General features: G+C 39.3%; 1 protein-coding gene across 1 annotated transcript in view; it reads left to right on the forward strand.

Annotated features, from left to right (window-relative positions):
* Positions 1 to 3743: 3743 nt before the first annotated feature.
* Positions 3744 to 18805, forward strand: part of LOC149559236 (UPF0481 protein At3g47200-like) — a 57376-nt gene continuing 42314 nt past the window's right edge. Inside the window, exon 1 of the mRNA XM_089831308.1 lies at positions 3744 to 3797. Within this exon, the coding sequence (XP_089687434.1) occupies positions 3744 to 3797 (54 nt within the window). The remainder of the gene's footprint in view (positions 3798 to 18805) is intronic.

Consider the following 18805-nt stretch of genomic DNA (forward strand, 5'->3'; position numbering starts at 1 on the left):
CCCTCTTTGAATGAATGTTTGAGCAGCACGTTCAATTCAAAGAAAAATCATAAAGCATGATGCGAAGATGAGATTGGTTCCGAAGTCGATGACACGGAGACCAATCGGTAAGCTTTTAAGGACTATCTCTAAAACAGAGCTTAATCCTAAGGGATCCAAGCAGAATACCTAGATACCTAAAATTGATAGCATTTAAAAGACTATCTCTAGAATGGAGCGTAATCTTTAAAGATCCAGACAGAACATCTAGATACTTGAGAGTGAAAGCATTTAGAAGATTATCTTCAGAACGAAGCTTAACCTTCAAGGATCCAAATAGAACACCTAGATACCCGACATTGAAAGCATTTAGAAGATTATCTCCTGAATGGAGCTTAACCTTCAAGGATCCAGATAGAACACCTAGATACCTGAGATTGAAAGCATTTAGAAGATTATCTCTAGAATGGAGCATAACCTTCAAGGATCCAGATAGAACACCTAGATACCTGAAATTGAAAGCATTTAGAAAATTATCTCCAAAATGGAGCCTAACCTTCAAGGATCTAGATTGAACACCTAGATACCTGAATTGAAAGAAAGATAACAAGGTCCAATCATGAGTCATAGAATCATCCCCAGAACGAGGCTTGATCCTCAGGAGTCGAGGTTTAGACTGTCCCAATACCTGTCCATCAAACTCTGAGAAGAGCTATTATAAGGTTGATCAATTGATGAAAAGATAGGATCGGTGGCAAAGATGCACTGAGTGAGGAGATGCCCCAAGTGACGAGGACATAAGATAGGCACAAGATGCCCCAAGCGATGAAGATTCAGATTGATTCAAAATTCAAGTTCAATGATGTAATCATCCTGCCCCCTTGGGAGTGAAATCAAAAGATGACACACCAGAAATATAATGTAAATCAGTATTTCATGAGATATAGAAGAAATCTGAGAATTAACAAAATATAGAAGAGATCAAAATAATCTGAAGAAAATAGAAGAGATCAGAATGATCTGAAGAAGATTCAGAGTTGTTATGTGTTGATTGTGAGGTCTGAAAGACTAAGTTTGACCAAAAGTTGACCAAATTTAGCCACAGTTGACTTGAGTTGACTATTTCAAAAATAGATTTTGAAAATATGAAGAATGTAGAGTTGAGATTTGGACTGCACAAGCGTTCGATCGCATTGGTCCCCAAAATTTTATAATGCATTTTTGAGGCTCTTAGGTGTGTCAGATTTTGAATTTGATCCTAAAAATAGATTCAGAACAGTCCAATTAGCCAGGGGGTGATTTTTGCGTAAATCCAAGCACTTTGAAAAATTTGGTCAATGACTATATAAGGGCCTAAGGGGTCATTTTTAATTCATTTGTGCTTTTTGTCTTCTATTGATTTGATCTCTGAGAGAGATATGGTAGTCAGCATGAGACATCATCGATTTGAGCACTCTAGACGTCACGGCCACCTACCAGACTAGGACCACCGGTGAGTCATCGATTCCTCAATTTCATACTTTTGTTTTCACGCATTTCAAGGTCATTTATTGCACATTTTAGCTTTTTTTAGGATTGTTTAATCGATCTTCGTGTGAGACCTATCCCTTCTCGCGCGAAGAAACATGTTGCGTTGTTTCTTCGCGCACGACGGGAGGATCTTCACGCGAGAAGCATTAGGTTTCGCACAAAGATTGAGATTCTTCACCTGAGACAATTTGTTTCTCATGCGAGAGGCTCTTTTGTCACACGAACAGATCTTTTCTCTCGCGATGATGTGATTCTTTGCGCGAAGAAAGAATGATTTCGCGCGAAATTATGAGAACTTTGCACTAGATTTCACGAACTTTGTGCAAAATCTCATGATAATAGTGTTAAAAAGTTTGATTTTCATACTCAAAAATTACATTTTAATTGGTTTTGTTGCATCGTTTTGATTTGATACTGATCGTTTCGTTTGTTGTTTGTTGTTGTGCGTGCAGGAGGTTTTTGGTGACATTTCATTCAGGTCTCCTTATCTGCCCTATAGAGAGTTATTGCGGAGCCTCGATGCTGCCGACCTGGCACATATTGAGCGTTTGGGTTTGTCTTCTTTGTGCCAGATTCAAGCCATGATGGTGAATCACAGCCTTCTCACTGCATTGGTTGAGTGTTTCCATTCGGAGACGAACACATTCCACTTGCCGATGGGTGAGATGACCATCACACCAGAGGATATATGGAGGATTTTACAGATTCCCTTCCATGGCGCCCGATTCATCTATGATATAGTGCCCCGAGCAAGGACAGAGGCACTATCTATTGTGTTTGGGCGAGAGCTATCGAGGGTTAGGGCCATCAGCTGGGATGAGCTTATGCACACTTACGGACCCACACATAGGCTAGCATCAGTGCTAGCCATATTCTTGAGCTGTCTCTTATGTCTTGATAGAGGATAGCATGGGTTGGAGAGTGGATGGGGTGCCATGCTCCGCAGGATGCTAGAGGCACCTGAGATCTTTGGGTGGGGTCAGTGTATGTTGGCTCACCTTTTCCATGAGATGCACGAGGTCGTCCTCCATGAGAAGAAGACCATGGCAGCCGGAGTATATGTTTTGCAGATTTGGGCCTGGGAGCATCTTCCTGTATGCAGGCCAATTTTTGAGGATGCCACAAAACCCATGGAGCCATACATATGCAGATATCGAGGGCATATTACCTAGGTTCACCTAGGTAAGACTGAGCACTGGAAGACACATCTTGATGACCTGGTGTCTGTTGTATGGCGACCTTGGAGAGAGACAGAGGACTGGGATGATGCTCCCAGAGAGTTGCCATGGATGTTTTGTTCTCGGCATCTAGCAGGCAGGACTACATCAGTTATCGAGCAGTTTTCTATCTCATGAGTGTGGGGACAGTATGGCTGACCATAGGACATTTCTGCTAAGTACTGCACCTATGCCAGGGTGTAGAAGGATGTGGATCAGGGATGGCTAGCATGGATGGACCCAAGGCAGTCCATGATAGATATTCGCAGCCTAGCTGCAATTCAGTGGGACTACCTACCAGAGCTAGTAGATGCAGGGATGACACCTGCATATCAGGCATTTTTGATCAGCCATCCATTCTCATGTTTTATAGATCTAGAGGGGATGGGAGGGCAGATAGAGAGATAGGTGCCCCAACAATAGCAGGCATAGCCACAGCTGCAGGTGCAACCACAAATTCTGCCATAGGTCTGACACCGAGTATAGTAGATGTCGATTCTCCCATGTCAGATGGGATCAAACCCAAGTGCCGGGGGTAGTGGGACAGGACATAGTTGGTGAAGGAGGCAGAAGACAGAGGAGCAAGCCCCTCAGTAGGAGGTTTCACAGCAAGAGGTGCCACCATAGCTGCAGACACCTCCACAACGACAGGCACCGGAGATGCTAGATGAGGACATGCTGGATCAGCTAGTAGGTGGGGTGTAGAACATAGTACGACGGTACCAGGAGCAGATTTGGTAGGCCTCCCAATAGTTGGGAGAGTTACAGATATAGGTAGCCGTCCGTGACTCTCAACTGGTGGAGAGACAGCAGGAGACAGATTGACAGAGGGAGCGCGTCGAGACTGCAGAGCAGAGATTGGAGTTGGCATAGTATGAGATCCGCTTCAAGTCCGCTTAGGCCGCCTACTACTATGCTGCATATACCAGTGTAGTGCCAGATGAGACACTCCAGGTGCAACACTTTTCTTAGTATGTATGAGAGTTTGGAGGTGCATGACCTCTTGTCAGACCAGATATGCCACCACTGCCGCCACCTGCTGCTCCTACTCCTCCTAAAGGCGAGGGTGCGGTATAGAGTTAGATGCTCTATGTGTGATCTCTAATTTTGATCTCTAGCTATGTATTGATTGGTGTGCTAGCACCACATGTATCAGTTTTGATTGATTGTGCTCAAGTAGCACCCGTATCATTGTCTAGAGATCTTGAGCCTAGTATTCCTATGTACATGTCATTGTCTATTTTGGTTTTACTTTGATGTACATGAGATGTATGTTGTACTTGGATAGAATGCATATGTATATACTAACATCTTGCATAGTGTTGCATGTTTTTGCTTGACAGTGACAGGTATCCCATTGAGGACCGCAAATTGACCAACCAAACGCTTGTGCAGCTATGAAGAAACCTGACATATGGAGATACCCCCAATCCTTTATCACAAAGGGTAGGAACAGAATGACCATCGAATTGTGTGGTTATGCAAGTCAAGGGTGTAATGCAAGACTATGTTAAATGCAACCCTAGGTCTGGTTACCGAGCCTTGACAATTTATCATCACTGGATATAGAACAAAGCGCGTAGCTCATACAATTCCCACTGACATTGCAATCATGGAAATATGAATATAACATACGTTATTGGTTTGTCAGGATTAAATGTAAGCGTTCGAGGCACAAGAAGCCAGAATGACCAAAACATTTGTCCCTTCTAATGTAGCAAGTTAATATAAGCATCAGAGCATAAACGCTAGGATGACCTGAATGTTGCTTGCATGATAGACACACCAAATGCATAGGAGATCCCTCTTATGCTAAGTATTTAGTATTTATTCTATCTACAATGACCCTTGCGTTTGTAACCTGAGATAGAAGTGTGCTAGATATACTCGCAGTGATCCGTACATTCACTTAGTAGGATGAGTATTAGTATTTACTATAGCATGAAGAGTTCATTCAAACAAGCAAAGAGAAGAACCAATGGTATTGACATATTCGTATTAAAGGAATCGAGGTACACACAACCATCCAATACGAGATGGAGGCTCTTATAGTGGACACCCCTTTTATAAGAATGTATCAACGTATTGGAACTAAACCGCAGACAGAAAAAAAAGAAAAGATCATGCTGCCAGTCATTGCTTCACTAGTTGAAGATGACATCATTGAGTTGCTCGAGGAGATATGATAAAGCAAAACAAAGAAAACAAAGAAAATACTCAAGATATCCAAACAAGTATATCATTTTGAGTTCAAAGTTTTAGGATTGATGTCAAGTGTCAGTGTCAAGAACATGTTTGAAAGAAATCTCTTTAGTAGGGTGACAATAGTAGGCAGACACAGTCAAAATGACTAGTGACTGAGGTCAAAGAGGAATCTCCACGATGAAGAACCTAAGAAGGACTGAGCGATAGTAGATAGACACAGCCAGGATGACTGGTGACTGACACAAGAGAGATCTTCCATAAAGGAATCTAGAGACATGACCTAAGCAACAATAGGCAGACAGAGCTAAAGCAACTGGTGACTGTTGTGGAAGAGATTCTATGAGGAGAATCTCGAAAAGAGTGACACTGGCGATAGTAGGCAGACACAGTGAGGACCACTGGTGACTGTTGCATAGAGATTCTATGAGGAGAATCTCGAAAAGAGTGACACTGGCGACAATGGGCAAATATAGTGAGGACCACTGGTGATTGTCGCAAAGGAGATTCTATGAGGAGAATCTCAAAAGAGTTACACTAAGGGGGGATGCCCCCGAGTTATGAGAAGACTCAATCCATGGATACATGAGCAGAAAGCAGGAAAGCAGGATAGTGAAAGCATGAAAGAAACTGTACAAAATAGCCAGAAGATGCGCTGCAAGATGGAGCATTGGGAACAAGAGGTGCCCGTTTACCAGATTTTCACCTTCTTGATAGGATTTTTCTTTTTTTGCTACCATGATGCCTGTTTCCAGGTTTTCACCAATGGCACCTTTTTTTTGGTTTTCAATTTTTTTGTATTTTTCTCTTTTTGATTTTTTTTGTATTTTTGAGATTTTTCAATTTTTTTGGTGTTACCAAGGCGCCTATTGCTAGGTTTTCACTAGGGTAACAATTTTTTTTAGGAAATTTTCTGATTTTTATGATTTTTTTTCCAGGACATATAGATATGTACAGAGAGCTTGCTAAGATTAAATCAACTATAAAACTGCTTTAGGTGGAGAGTTTTGACAGGCTCTTTAAGCACTTCTCCTTCGGTTGTGGAAAGCTAATAGGTGCTAGATCCATATACTACAATAATGATGTATGGACTGAGCTAGTTTGGTTCAAACTTTCCTTTTGTATTCGCTATTGTTGATTCTTGGAGTTTTGTCTCAGGACGAGATCACCCAACTGGAAGTCATGTGGCCTGACCCTCCGATTGTAGCTTCGTGCCATTCTTTGTTGATATGCTCATAGATGATCACATGCCACTTGTCATCGTTCATCGAATAACACAAGCTCTTGAAGCCGAGCTATCCTGTAGTCATCATCAGTGATAAGGCCTTTCATAGAGATTCTCAAAGTAGGAATCTCAACCTTGATTGGAAGCACAACATCTGACCCATACACCAATGCAAAGGGAGTTGTGGCTATTGGAGTTCTAATGCTTTTCCTATATGCCCACAGGGCAGGATTGATCTAGAGATGCCAGTCTCTCCTTGATTTGCAAACTATGCGATGAAGAATTTTGAGGATCGCCTTATTGGATGCCTCAGCCTGGCCATTACCCTAGGGGTAATAAATGGAAGACCAATGTTGTGTGATTTTGAATTTCTTGCATAGTTCCTTGAGGTCTTTATTCTTGAATTGTCCTCCATTGTTAGTAATGATTGAGGACAGTACACCATATCTGCAGATGATATAGTTTGTGATGAAAAGTGTTACAATTTTTCCATCAGCAACTATGAGAGGTACTACCTCTACCCACTTCATGAAATAATCTGTAGCTGTGATGATGAACTTATGTCCATTAGAGGAAGTTGGGTGGATCTACCTCACCAAGTCAAAGGCCCATTGTTGAAATGGCCATGTTGTAGTAGAGGGACTTAGCTCTCTGGATGGAGAGTGGATGAGATTCCCGTGTAGCTGACACTACTTACAGGACCTAGCATACTTGATAGCTTCTTGCTCCATTTTCGGCCAATAGTAACCAACATGAAGGAGTTTGTGAGCTAGCCTCAAGCCATTAGAATGAGATCCGCAAATGCCCTTGTGAACGTCAATTAGTGTGCGTTTGGACTCTTCAGATTCTAAACACCTAAGGAGTGTTCCGTCGAGACCTCTCCTATACAGATCGTCAACAATAATGACATAATGTGAAGCATTACAGATTAGGTAACATTTCTCATTCTGGGTCAAACCTTCTGAAATGGTTTGATTACGAAGGTAGGAATAAATGTGATGGTAGCGAGATGATTCTTATCCTAAAATAGAACAGATCATCCTAGAATTAGGGGTGTCATAGGCTGGGTAGTGTAACGCTTCCACCAAGAACTCATGTCAGAGATCATTTTTAGGCATTTGTAGCAGGGAGGCCAGAGTGGCCATGGCATCAACCGCTTTATTATCTACTCGTGGAACTTGCTGGAAGGTGATGTGTGCAAAATACTTCTTTAAGTCATCAACCATGCACTTATAAGGAATTAGTTTCTCATCCTTTGTTTGATACACATCATTAACTTGGTTGATAACAAGTTGAGAATCACCAAAGATGTCTAACTGATCCACTCTTCATTTAGCTACAATTTTCATGCCATTGATCAAAGCCTCATATTCAGCAATGTTATTCATACAAGGAAACAAAATCTTGTATGCTTTGGGCAATGAGTATCTCTGTGGTGTAATAAAAAGTAATCTAGCACCTGATCCTTGTTGTGTGAAGGACCCATCGAAGAACATAACCCATGTATGGTGCGTGAGTGTCAGAATTGACTCATTTGGGAAATCAATGTTTATTGGGAGAAGACTTTGTATGGGTGCATCAACTAGCTGATCTGAAATTGCCTATCTCTTTATAGCCTTGCATTCAACGTATTGAATGTCAAACTCACAAAGTATCATAACCCATTTAGCCAATCTTCTTGTGAGAGTTGCCTTACTGACTAAGTACTTTAGTGGATCTATTTTAGCCACGAGCCATGTAGTGTGGGCAAGCATGTAGTGTCTCAACTTCTAGGAAGCAAAGACAACTGCCAAGCAAGCTTTCTCAATAATGCTATAGTTCTTCTCATAAGAGACCAGTGTTCAGCTCAAGTAGTAAATACCTCTTTCCTTGTTGTCTTTATCTTCTTGAGCCAACAAGATCCCCAAAGATGTTTCAATGGCTGAAATATATAAAAGCAAAGGTTTCCCATGAATAGGAAGCATAAGGATTGGAGGATTGACAAGATATTGTTTGATTTGTTTTAAGCTTTGCTCACAATCCTGGCTCCAATTGAATTTCACACCCTTATGTAAGGTCTTTGTGAAGGTTTGTGATCTATCCGCCAATTGTGAAATAAACCTACGAATAGATTGAAGGTTTCCCTGTAGTCCTCTCATCTGACTGATGTTCCAAGGTGGTGGCATGTTCATTATTGCTTGTACTTTCATTGGGTCTACTTCAATTCCTTTTTCAAAGACGATGTATCCTAGCAACTTTCCTGATGTGACACCAAATGCACATTTCTTAGGATTGAGCCGAAGACTAAACTTTTCCATATGATCTAGGATGGGACCTAAATCTTGCAGATGAGTATTGCATTTGGCACTTTTTACCAAGGTATCATCAATGTAGTCCTCCATGGTTCTATGCATCATGTCATGGAAAATTATAGTAACAGCCCGCTGATATGTAGCACCAGCATTCTTTAAGCCAAATGGTATCACATTCCAACAAAAGGTTCCCCATGCACATGTGAAAGCTATTTTATCCTGATCTTCTGGTGCAATTTTTATCTGATTGTATCTAGAAAAACCATCCATAAGTGAGTACATCTCATAGCCAGCTGTTGTGTCCACGATCATATCAATGTTAGGGAATGGAAAGTCATCTTTAGGACATGCCAAGTTAAGATCACGAAAGTCTATACAAACCCTGATAGATTTATTGTGCTTGGAAATAGGAACAATATTGGATATCCATTCAGCATAATCAATTGCACGGATGAAACCAACTTTTAAAAGTTTCTCCAATTCTGCTTTGACGAGCAATGCAACATGAGGGTGCATTTTTCGAAGCTTCTATTTAACTGGTTTGATGCTTGGTGCTATGGACAAATGATGCATTATAAGATTAAGATCCAATCCTAGCATGTTGAAATATGTCCACGCAAGATTTATTTTCTTTTCTTTGAAAAAGGTAATGAATTGTTCCTTCTCTTCAGGTGACAGTGATTATGCCAGATGTATCATATGAGGATGTTCTTCTGTGCCCAGATTAATTGGCTACATCAGCTCTATTAACACTGATGATCTCTCCTGGAAGTGATTGGGAAGGACATCAAATATCTCATCCGTGGGTGCCTCAGAGAGGTTTTCACCCTTGGATACGTCTTTTGTTTTCACTTTTTTGGGATCTGACACTACCACAATGTGGTGTTGACCATCAGACCTCTTGCATTTTTTCTTTTTAATTGTGTGACTGAGATATTTGAGGTCAGCCTCAATCATGTTGATGCTCTGCTCATTGGTGGAAGACATTATAGGTTCGATAGTATTAAGGTAATAGGCGAGAGCATAGTCATTCTGGAACGTGGGGACTTTGTTAGATGCATTAGGGTTCTAGTCTATAAGCTCAAGATGTGTGAGAGAGAGAGTAGTGGCTGGTTCAATTATGTTCGTAGTATAGTCATTAAATGCGTGGACCAGTAATTTGAGACCTACGACGACTTCATCCATAGGTGTGTTCAAATGCCTCGAAGTATGAACGTTAGTAATTGACGACTCTAGGACAATAGTTGGATCAGACCCATGTGACCTAACACTAGATGTTTTACCCACTTCGAGTTGATTTGCATAGACATGCACTTGGTCAATGTCTTTATCAGTAGTTTCTTCTGAAAGAGAATCAAATTCATATTCATGAGAATCAATGCTACATGGTGAGAGATTATAGAACTCCCCAACAGTGATAGGGACATACTTGCTTTTATCCTCTGGATTCTTACACAAATACTCAATACGGCATGACTGACTAGATTCTCCCTTTTCTGAATGGCATTTGGGTTTCTCAGTATTGTCCTTAGAAGAATCACTAGTATCATCCATAGTGCTAACACATGGCACAAAGTCATCGGGCTCAGCAAAGAATTTAGTGAGATCAGGAGGGATAGGATGAGGATAGGAATCCTCATCATCAAATTATTCCTCTCGAGTATCTGACTCAGATTGTGACTCATTTTCAGATGAATTCTCAAGTTTAGATACGAATTTATTTGATCCCAAATGGAAATGGACCTTCTTAAACCCTAGGCCAGTTGTATCACTGTTGCTTTGAGTTCTTTCTTTGATAGGATCGATTAAGCCATTATTATTGCACCCAATAGGGCCAGTTCCCTTGTAGCGAAAATGCTTCATAAGCCTAAGACCAGGCCCATATTTCTTAGTAGTAATTTCTCGAGCTTGTTCTGATAGGTCCACTGGAGCCTCTTCTCTATAAAGCCATGCAGCAATGGCTCTGTTTTCACTTTCATCTTCTAAGGGAACCATAGCCTTGACAAAAGTGCCATTATACTTTGTTTGAGGTGTCAACATGAATGACTTCTTTGCCTCTGAGGGTCTCCTGTAATGTCAAGGAGACTCTGGGAGAGATGTCAATGAAAACACTGGTTCAATGTGATACTCTCCCATGCTAGTTTCTTTTAGTTTGAATCATCATTCAATTTGTTTCAGCTTATTGTCATGATAATTAGTGGACTCACAGTTAACAGGGACAAAATTTTCAGCAGCTTTGAGCATATTGCAGGTATAGCTAGTAGTAGCAAGAATAGTAACTTCAGAGCCATGAAATGGGAACTTGATGCATTGGTGGTATGTGGATGGTACAATGTGCATCTCATGTATCCATGACTATCCTAACAAAATGTTGTAAGCCAAGGGAATGTCAAGCACTTGACAGGTGACATCCCTTCGACAGGACTGACGCGAATTGGTAAAACCACAAGACCTAGAGACTTTCGTTCCACTTCATCATATGCTTTGATAGTGATATTATGTTGAGGATCGATAGAGTCCTCAAAATAATTCAATTGTCTAAGAAGAGCAGCAGAGATAATATTTAGGCCAGCGTCATTATCAATAAGTACCTAACGAACACGTGTCTGATGAATCATAACCTCGATGTGTAGAGGTTGATTGTGTGGGTGACTCAACGAGTTATTGTCCTCCTCAGAGAAGGTCATAAGATAAGGTGAGGTTAGGTGACCTACCATGGATTGAAATCGCTCAAGGTCAAGATCTTGAGGAACATTTGCCTCAGTGAGGGCTTTGTCCAGAATCTGCCTGTGAGCAGGCGAGATTTTAGGCAGCTCAAAGATAGAAATCTGAGTGTTAGTTTGTTTCAACTGATCGAGAACACTATAACTAGTTGTGGTCAAGTTCGTTGTGGGTTTTGCACCTTTACTGGATGAACCAGTAAGGGCTTTGTCTTTGTCTTGTTCAGGATTTGAAATAGGAGGTGCAGGGCCTTTGAGCACCAACTTGGCGTGAGAACAAGTGACAACATTAGCATAGTGTTGCGAGGGCGTATTATTCATTGCATTGGAAGTAGGGCACCTCAAGACGAATGGTGTCTTGGGTTTGTCATTATCTTGTTTGCGCTTAATGGTAATAACATTGCAGTATTCAAAACCCATAGGTTCAACCATGTGAATGACATTGTCATCATTTGAATATGTATCGTTGACCTTGTTGTAGGGTTCTGGTTTTGAAGTCTCTCCTTTTTCATAAGCTAGGAAGGGTTCTTTGAACACTTTGTGATCAGAGTTTTTGTTATGTCCATCTACCACAAGATCACTAGCATCAATCATGTCTTGGATTTTATGTCACAAGTTTATACAGTTGCTTGTTTTGTGTCCCTTGTTTTGGTGATACTCACAGAATGAGGTCTCATTCCACCATGGTGGACATGGTTGTGGATCATAGGGACAAGGGTTATCCATTGGTGAAATAAGCTTGTGTTGTAGCAATTTTTTGTAAACCACATCCAGGGGTTCTCCCAAAGGCATGTATTCTCGTTTTGGGCATGTTGTCCAGGAGTTTCTCAATTTGTTCCCAGATGTCTTATTGTCAAGGGGAGGTTTCTTAGCATTTTTGGCTACTTTGAGGCCATCTGTGATATTAAATGCAACCTTAGCTGGTTTGGGTGTGACATTGTCAATAACTCCTGTTAGTCTTAGAATGGTACACTAGAGTAGAGTACACTGTGTATGCCAAGCCATAGTGTGTGCTGAGTTAGGAAATCCATTTAGTGCTAAGTGATCTTCAGGTGCCGAGTAGCCTTGAGGTGCCAAGTGAAGATCAAGTGCTGAGTGACTACAAGAATCGAGCATGATCCAAGTACCGAGCAATATTCAGGTGCCGAGTCATAAACTATGCCGAGCATATACAGAAGCTGAGTAAGCTAGTGCTGAGCATCAAGAATCAACAAGTGTCGAGTAACTCAGAATCAACATATGAGTTTGTAACTTCACAAACTTAGATGTAAACCGTTTTTATGGCCGACATATGATCAATCTCAAAGGATTAATTGATAAGATCAAATCTTTTGTATTTCCTATGAAATCTACATGCAACCAATAGAAAAAGTGCAAGCAATGAGCGGGAAACATAGATTCAATATAGATCATAGATCCATACCTAACCCTAAGTCTTTGAATGTCTTTATAAGGAAGACAAAATCACATTGAATTTATGAGGTGGATGGACAAGGGTGTGTAAGAAAAACTATTTCAAAGTGAAGAGTATCAGATTTCAGAGGATCAAGATCAGAGAAAGCAAATCAAGTGCCTGTATTCAGCAATCAAAGGATTGTAAGCTATCAGGTTTATTGTACCTAATACTCTCTAGCAATTGTATTAGAATGAAAACCCTATGGTGATAGGTTAGCTTAGCAGCTATTTTGTAGATCCTTTAAATAGGTGATTAAATCTTTTAACAGGGTAACACTTCATGTAAAGTGTTTGAAATCCTTTAACCAGGTCACTATTGAAACAGTGTAAAGCCTTTAACAGGGTAGACCATCAGAAGTGGTTGAACAATATTATTGCAGTGATTTTGTGGGAATCATCCCCACCCCAGTTTTACCTTCTTATTCTTGGAGGGTTTCTGGGTTACCAAAATCTCAAGTGTTATGTGGTGATGCATATTTGTTTCTCATGATTGCTTAATGTTTATATGTATGCATGTTCATTTCAAGGATATGTTACTAAGGAAATAAAAATAGGTCAAAAACTAATACTTCTGATTCACCCCCCCCCCCCCCCCCCCCCCCCTCTCAGAAGCATTCTTTCCAATAAGATATTCCAACAATTGGTATCAGAGCTTAGTTCTCTCAAGAAGGAGCCTAACAGCTCAGAGGAAAAGATCTAAAGATGAAAGTTTTCAAATTTGGAAAAATCATTGAGAACCAGGTGATAGATGTGAATCTCACTCTACAAAAAGTAAAGGAAGCTAGAGTGGAATTAAGAAAATCTTTGAAACGAAGAAAGGAGATAGCAATAGCTAAAAATGATATACACTAGAAGGAGATTGATACCACACAAGTATTTGCCAATGGAGAAACTAAAGAATTTGATGCAACAATAGCAGAACTGATGGAGAAAAACAAAGCTCAAGCAAATGAGATAATATCTCTCAAGATAGAACATGAATCACAGGCCATAATGTTATGTGAAATCACTGAACAAAAGAAAAGAGTAGTTGAGGATAGAATCATGATGGAAGATGACAAAAGAAATCTTGCAAACAGACTGGAAGAAAAATGTACTGAATTTACAAGGATCTCAAATATGCAGATGGATACACTTGCTCAAATGATGAACCTTCATTATGAACTTAATATAAAAGATATTGAGATCTCTACTCTAAGGATGCAGAATGAACAATTGCAAAATGAATTGAACAGAGAAAAAGAGATAGCAAAAAATCTCAACAAGTTAGGCGAAGCCATAAAATACTTTGAACTATTGCTAAAATCCCCAAGATCAACCCATGATACATATGGACTTGGATACAATAGCACTGAAGTTGGTGAATCATCAAAGAGTGTTGAGAAAAGAAGTGACAAAGGTAAGGATTCTAAACCCACTTGTCATTACTGTAATAAAAAGGGACATACTGCTAATATTTGCAGGAGTAGAAGAATCAATTAGCCAAACATATAGAAAAACAAGAGTTAGTGTCACAAGTGCAACATGCAAGGACATATGACACAAGATTGCAGATCCAAAATCCCAAGAACACAAAGATTTGATGGACATTGTCATAATTGCAAGAAATAAGGACATAGGGCATTTGAATGCAGATCAAAGCCTGTGTGGACAACAAATCAACCAGCAAAAGGGAATGAAAATCACTACCATTGGGATTATAATACCAAGTACAATTGTCACTATTGTCAGGAATATGGACATATACCCCAGAATTGCATAAGAACACATTTCAAGGGGAACTATAAAAGATGGTTGAGCCAAACCACATGTTTTAGTTGCTTGAAAATTGGTCATACCAGCAAAAACTGTCCTACAAGGTCCAAAGCACCAAATACTAAAGTCAACAAAGGAAAAGAAAAGATTGACATCGAGAAAATAAGAGGACAAATGAATAAGACTTGGAAGAAGAAAGATGAGTGTAGTACATCAAGCAAAGGGATCACTTCACCTAATGGGTCAAGTGATCACACTTCAACAAACTAAGAATAAGAGAGATATATGGGACTGATATACAAAGTTATATCATACATCAGTCCCAAGACAAAGAAGTACTGAAAAGAAGAAATAAGCATAAGATAAGATATTAAGACTAAACTTGAACACTAATGCCGAGTTGTCTTTGGATGCTGAGTTATTAACAAAGTAAGTAGATGTTGAGTAAGTGTAGCTGCTGAGTGGATGTCGAGTTGTAAAACATTTAGAAGCTGAGTGATAGGTGTAAGTACAAAAATGAATTAAATGAAAAAGGTTTTTGAGTCAAATAAAGGTGAAAATTGATTCATTCTTGAACCATTCAAACGCAGAGCGATTACCAAGAGCACGACTGAGCGATTTTCAAGCTTTCAACTAGTTTTTTGCAACGATTCAACATCTACCCAAGCGATCTAAGCACTTATCCAAGTATTTCCTTCAGGTGCCAAGTTTTACAGCTTGAGAAGTTTACTTTAATCATTAAAACCCTAGTTTGGATATAAATGGCGTCTAGTTCAAAAATGACCCAAGGGAAAATAAGCCATGAGATTCAACTTGTCAGCAACGAAGTTAAGCAACTTGAGTTTAGACCTATACCAGAGGTTGCATACAAAAATGTTTTGCTGGTGCCCTATTTTCCATCCCTGAAAAAGTTGTTATGGTTCAGGATGTACGAAAGTTCTATAATTGTAAAATAGGAGCCATAGGAGATTTGGAAATCTTTAAGGCCTATGACAAACTCTGTGAAAATGGTATTCTAAAAAATGAGTTTTTTGTCATAAAGAAGAAGGGTTTAACCAAAGCTCTAGCTTTTCTAGTCGTATTCAAAATCAAGTGGATACGCATAATATTTAGCAGAATCCATGATGGAGTATTATGGTTAGAACAAGGACCGGTCAAGTTTACCAAGAAGATGGTTCATAGGGTTAGAAGTTTTCCAACCCTAGATCAGCCAAAGAAATTGAGAAGTGAAAAGAAGGAAACAATTGAGAAGAACATAGGTGCAAAATGGAACAATAGAGGCATGACTATAGACACCATAACTGATCCACTTCTAAACTTTGCTGTGAGGATCATATCACATAAGTTTTATCAATCTAGCAGGTTAAACAATGTACCCTGCATAGCAGTGAATGTGGCATTTAAGCTTGTAAAGAGAGATCACACCTATGATCTTCTAGAGCTCCTGTTGCAACAGATCAATGAAAATCTTGGAGCAATTAGAAAATTCAAGGGAGCACAGTGTAAATTTGGTTCAGTACTAGTTTGTATGTTCTTCTATGTAATGAAAGAATTCCCTTCATTTGGAAAAGTCAACTGGAGTCAGAATAAAACCATTGTTGATCAAATTAATTATTTTATCGCACAAATGGGAGATAGCATTGATGATCAAATGTCTATCTATTTTGAGGATTTCAAAAATGCAATGAAGAAAAGAATGAGAATACCAGTCTCATTGGTAGAAAAGCATATAAATGACATATGTTTTCTTGTTGATATTGATTATACTTACATTCAAGTAGTCCTTCCAAGAACAAGATGGATTAGACCATTGGGATATGAGCTTGATGTTGACCAAGCTTCTACAGCCATCACATCATTACTTGCAGAAGAAATGGACAAATCTGCCAAGGCATTTGGAACATATGAAACTGTCAAATCAAGAGTTGTTACAGAACTCAAGATAGAAATAGCAGTAAAAAAGAAGGACAAGCTGGTAAAGAAAATAAAGAAGAAATTTGGTGTTGAAGAATCAAGTGTAGCAGGAAAAGCAGAAGAGATTATTGTAGGAGAAGAAGAAGGTGAGCCAGAACAAGAGCCACTTGAAGACAAAGATGAGAGTGTCGAGGAAGTAGAAACCAAGGAAGCACCCATCAGAGGCAGAGTCATCAAAAGGAAAACAAAGACACCTCCTGCTTCTCAGCCCTCACCAAAGAAAGTTGTCGTGCAAACACATAAGAAGCCAACAACCAGAGCTACAACAAGGGCCTCTACCCAAAAGGCTAAAGAGGAAGCCACAAAGAAGAAGAACATAAAGGCACAAGAAGAGCCAAAGAAAAGGAAAAGATATGTGGCCCAACTTGATACTGATGAAGAATATTAGACTGAAAGGGTAAGTCATCCTCCTAAATCTTCAGTTGATATATTATGTGAGAAAATTAGAAATGGAGATTTAAGTGAAATGGAAAAGATTAATTTCAATAAATTCAGTAAAGAGGAACAAAATAGAATAGAAGAAATAGTCTATGCATTAATGGAATAGTTCAAGTATACACCTCTTGAACTAGATGGACAATTACCAAAAGAATTGTCTAAAACTATAGAAGACAGATGGCATTTCTGTTTAATGATGGAGAAAGAGATGAGGGAATCAACCCTAGCAAATCTACTGCCTGATCTAATAAAGGAACAAGTAACTTAAGCAGTCAAAAGGCATAGTAAAAGGTTTACACCTAAATATAGGGCATTCTCCATCTTACAAAACAAAATTGAAGAAGTTGTACAAAGGACTACAAGAATTTGGAAAAACTTGTACAAAACAACTGAAGATGTCCTTAAAGAGCAATATAAAGAAGAAACTGCTACTAAACTTGAGGAAAGAAGGAAGAGGAGAGAAGAGAAGACAGAAGAAGAGAAAAAGGTTGAAGATGAGGAAAATAAGAAAGAAAGAGAGGAGGAAGGAAAAGATGAAGACAAAGGTACTGATGAACAGGAAGGTGTGCAAGACACACAACTTTCACCTCCTAGCCCTCCTCACTCACCTACCACACCTGTAGAAATCATAAAGATTAAGGATGTTGTTGACACCTCATGTCAAAACATCAATCCATTAACTGTAGAGGATCTCACTAAGATCGTTGACCAAACAACTCTAGAAGCACAATTGTGTAGAAGTCCCATATTGGTTAGTGTGGATGATCTCCAAAAGTTAGTAGATAAACTCAAAGAAACCAAGGTGTCACCACAAGAACCATCTCAAATCATTCAAACTACTGGGCTTACATTTCTTTCACCTCCATCTCCACCAAGAATAGGCATAGAAGCTCATCAGGAGCCAAGTGCCACAACAGACGTAGTCACAGGGATAATAGTTCAGATAGCGAGTATACCTGCAGTAGTAGTGATACAAGAAGAAGAAGCCAAGCAAGAAGAAAAGGATAAAGAAGAAACTCAAGATAAAGAGGAGTCTAGAATACAAACTTTGGTTGAATTACTAAAAATAGGAACTCCCACCAAACCCAAACATAAGTTGAGTACTGAAACAATGACCTCACATGTTAGTACACCAAGTTCAAGTTCTACTAGGGTAGCTAGGACCATTCATTATCGTATTCCTGAGCTTGATGAAGAAATCAAAATAACCTATTATGATTCAAGCACTCTAAATGAGGAGAAGATGAATGAAATAAAGAGTACATTGGATAAGAGAAGGAGGCAAGAGGCAATGAGAAAAGACTACAAATACATGCAGGCAATGAATGAGATAAAAGATATATTCATAGATGCTTTCAATCTTCAACCTCCAGATGCAAACAAGCCAATACTTGAGCAACTATCTGATATAGTTGACCAAGTGAATAATGAAGACCATGATACTAATGTAAAACTAATAAAATGGTTAGAAAAGAAGTTTCAATGCAAAGTCAACTAGAAAATAGCTAATAAAATAATTTTGGGATAAGTTGGCCTAGCTAAGAAATTGGAAAATGTAAAGAGTGTACTAGGGAACATATTTTCCCTTTATAGCAAATTGTGTGATTTTTCCAAGTTCACACAAGAAACAAATCAGAAAATTTTGAACTTTGAGAGTAAATTAAAACTCTCCAGCATCCAACTACCCTCAGATCCTACACATAGTGAAAAGCAATTTTCTCAAACACTACACACTCAGAGGGAATTAGTTGCATTATTAGTAGAAGAGGCCACTATCAAAGAAAAGTTGATGTAAATTCAAGCCTCCATCACTCATCACTTAGAAGTATTGCACAATGAGCAAGTGTATGCAGAAATAGTCCTGAAGAAGGATCCCCATATTTCTACACATGAAGGACTTGTTGATCTAGTAGCAGAGCTTGCAATCCAAAAAAGGTCATTAGATATTGCCTTAAATAACTGGGATGCAGCTCTCCAAATACTTCTTGAGGTAAACAAGACATTTTTGGCCAAGCATGG

The sequence above is a fragment of the Cupressus sempervirens genome, chromosome 5, assembly GCF_028749045.1.
Source record: "Cupressus sempervirens isolate cs-2001-9-10 chromosome 5, ASM2874904v1, whole genome shotgun sequence".
Classification (NCBI taxonomy): domain Eukaryota; kingdom Viridiplantae; phylum Streptophyta; class Pinopsida; order Cupressales; family Cupressaceae; genus Cupressus; species Cupressus sempervirens.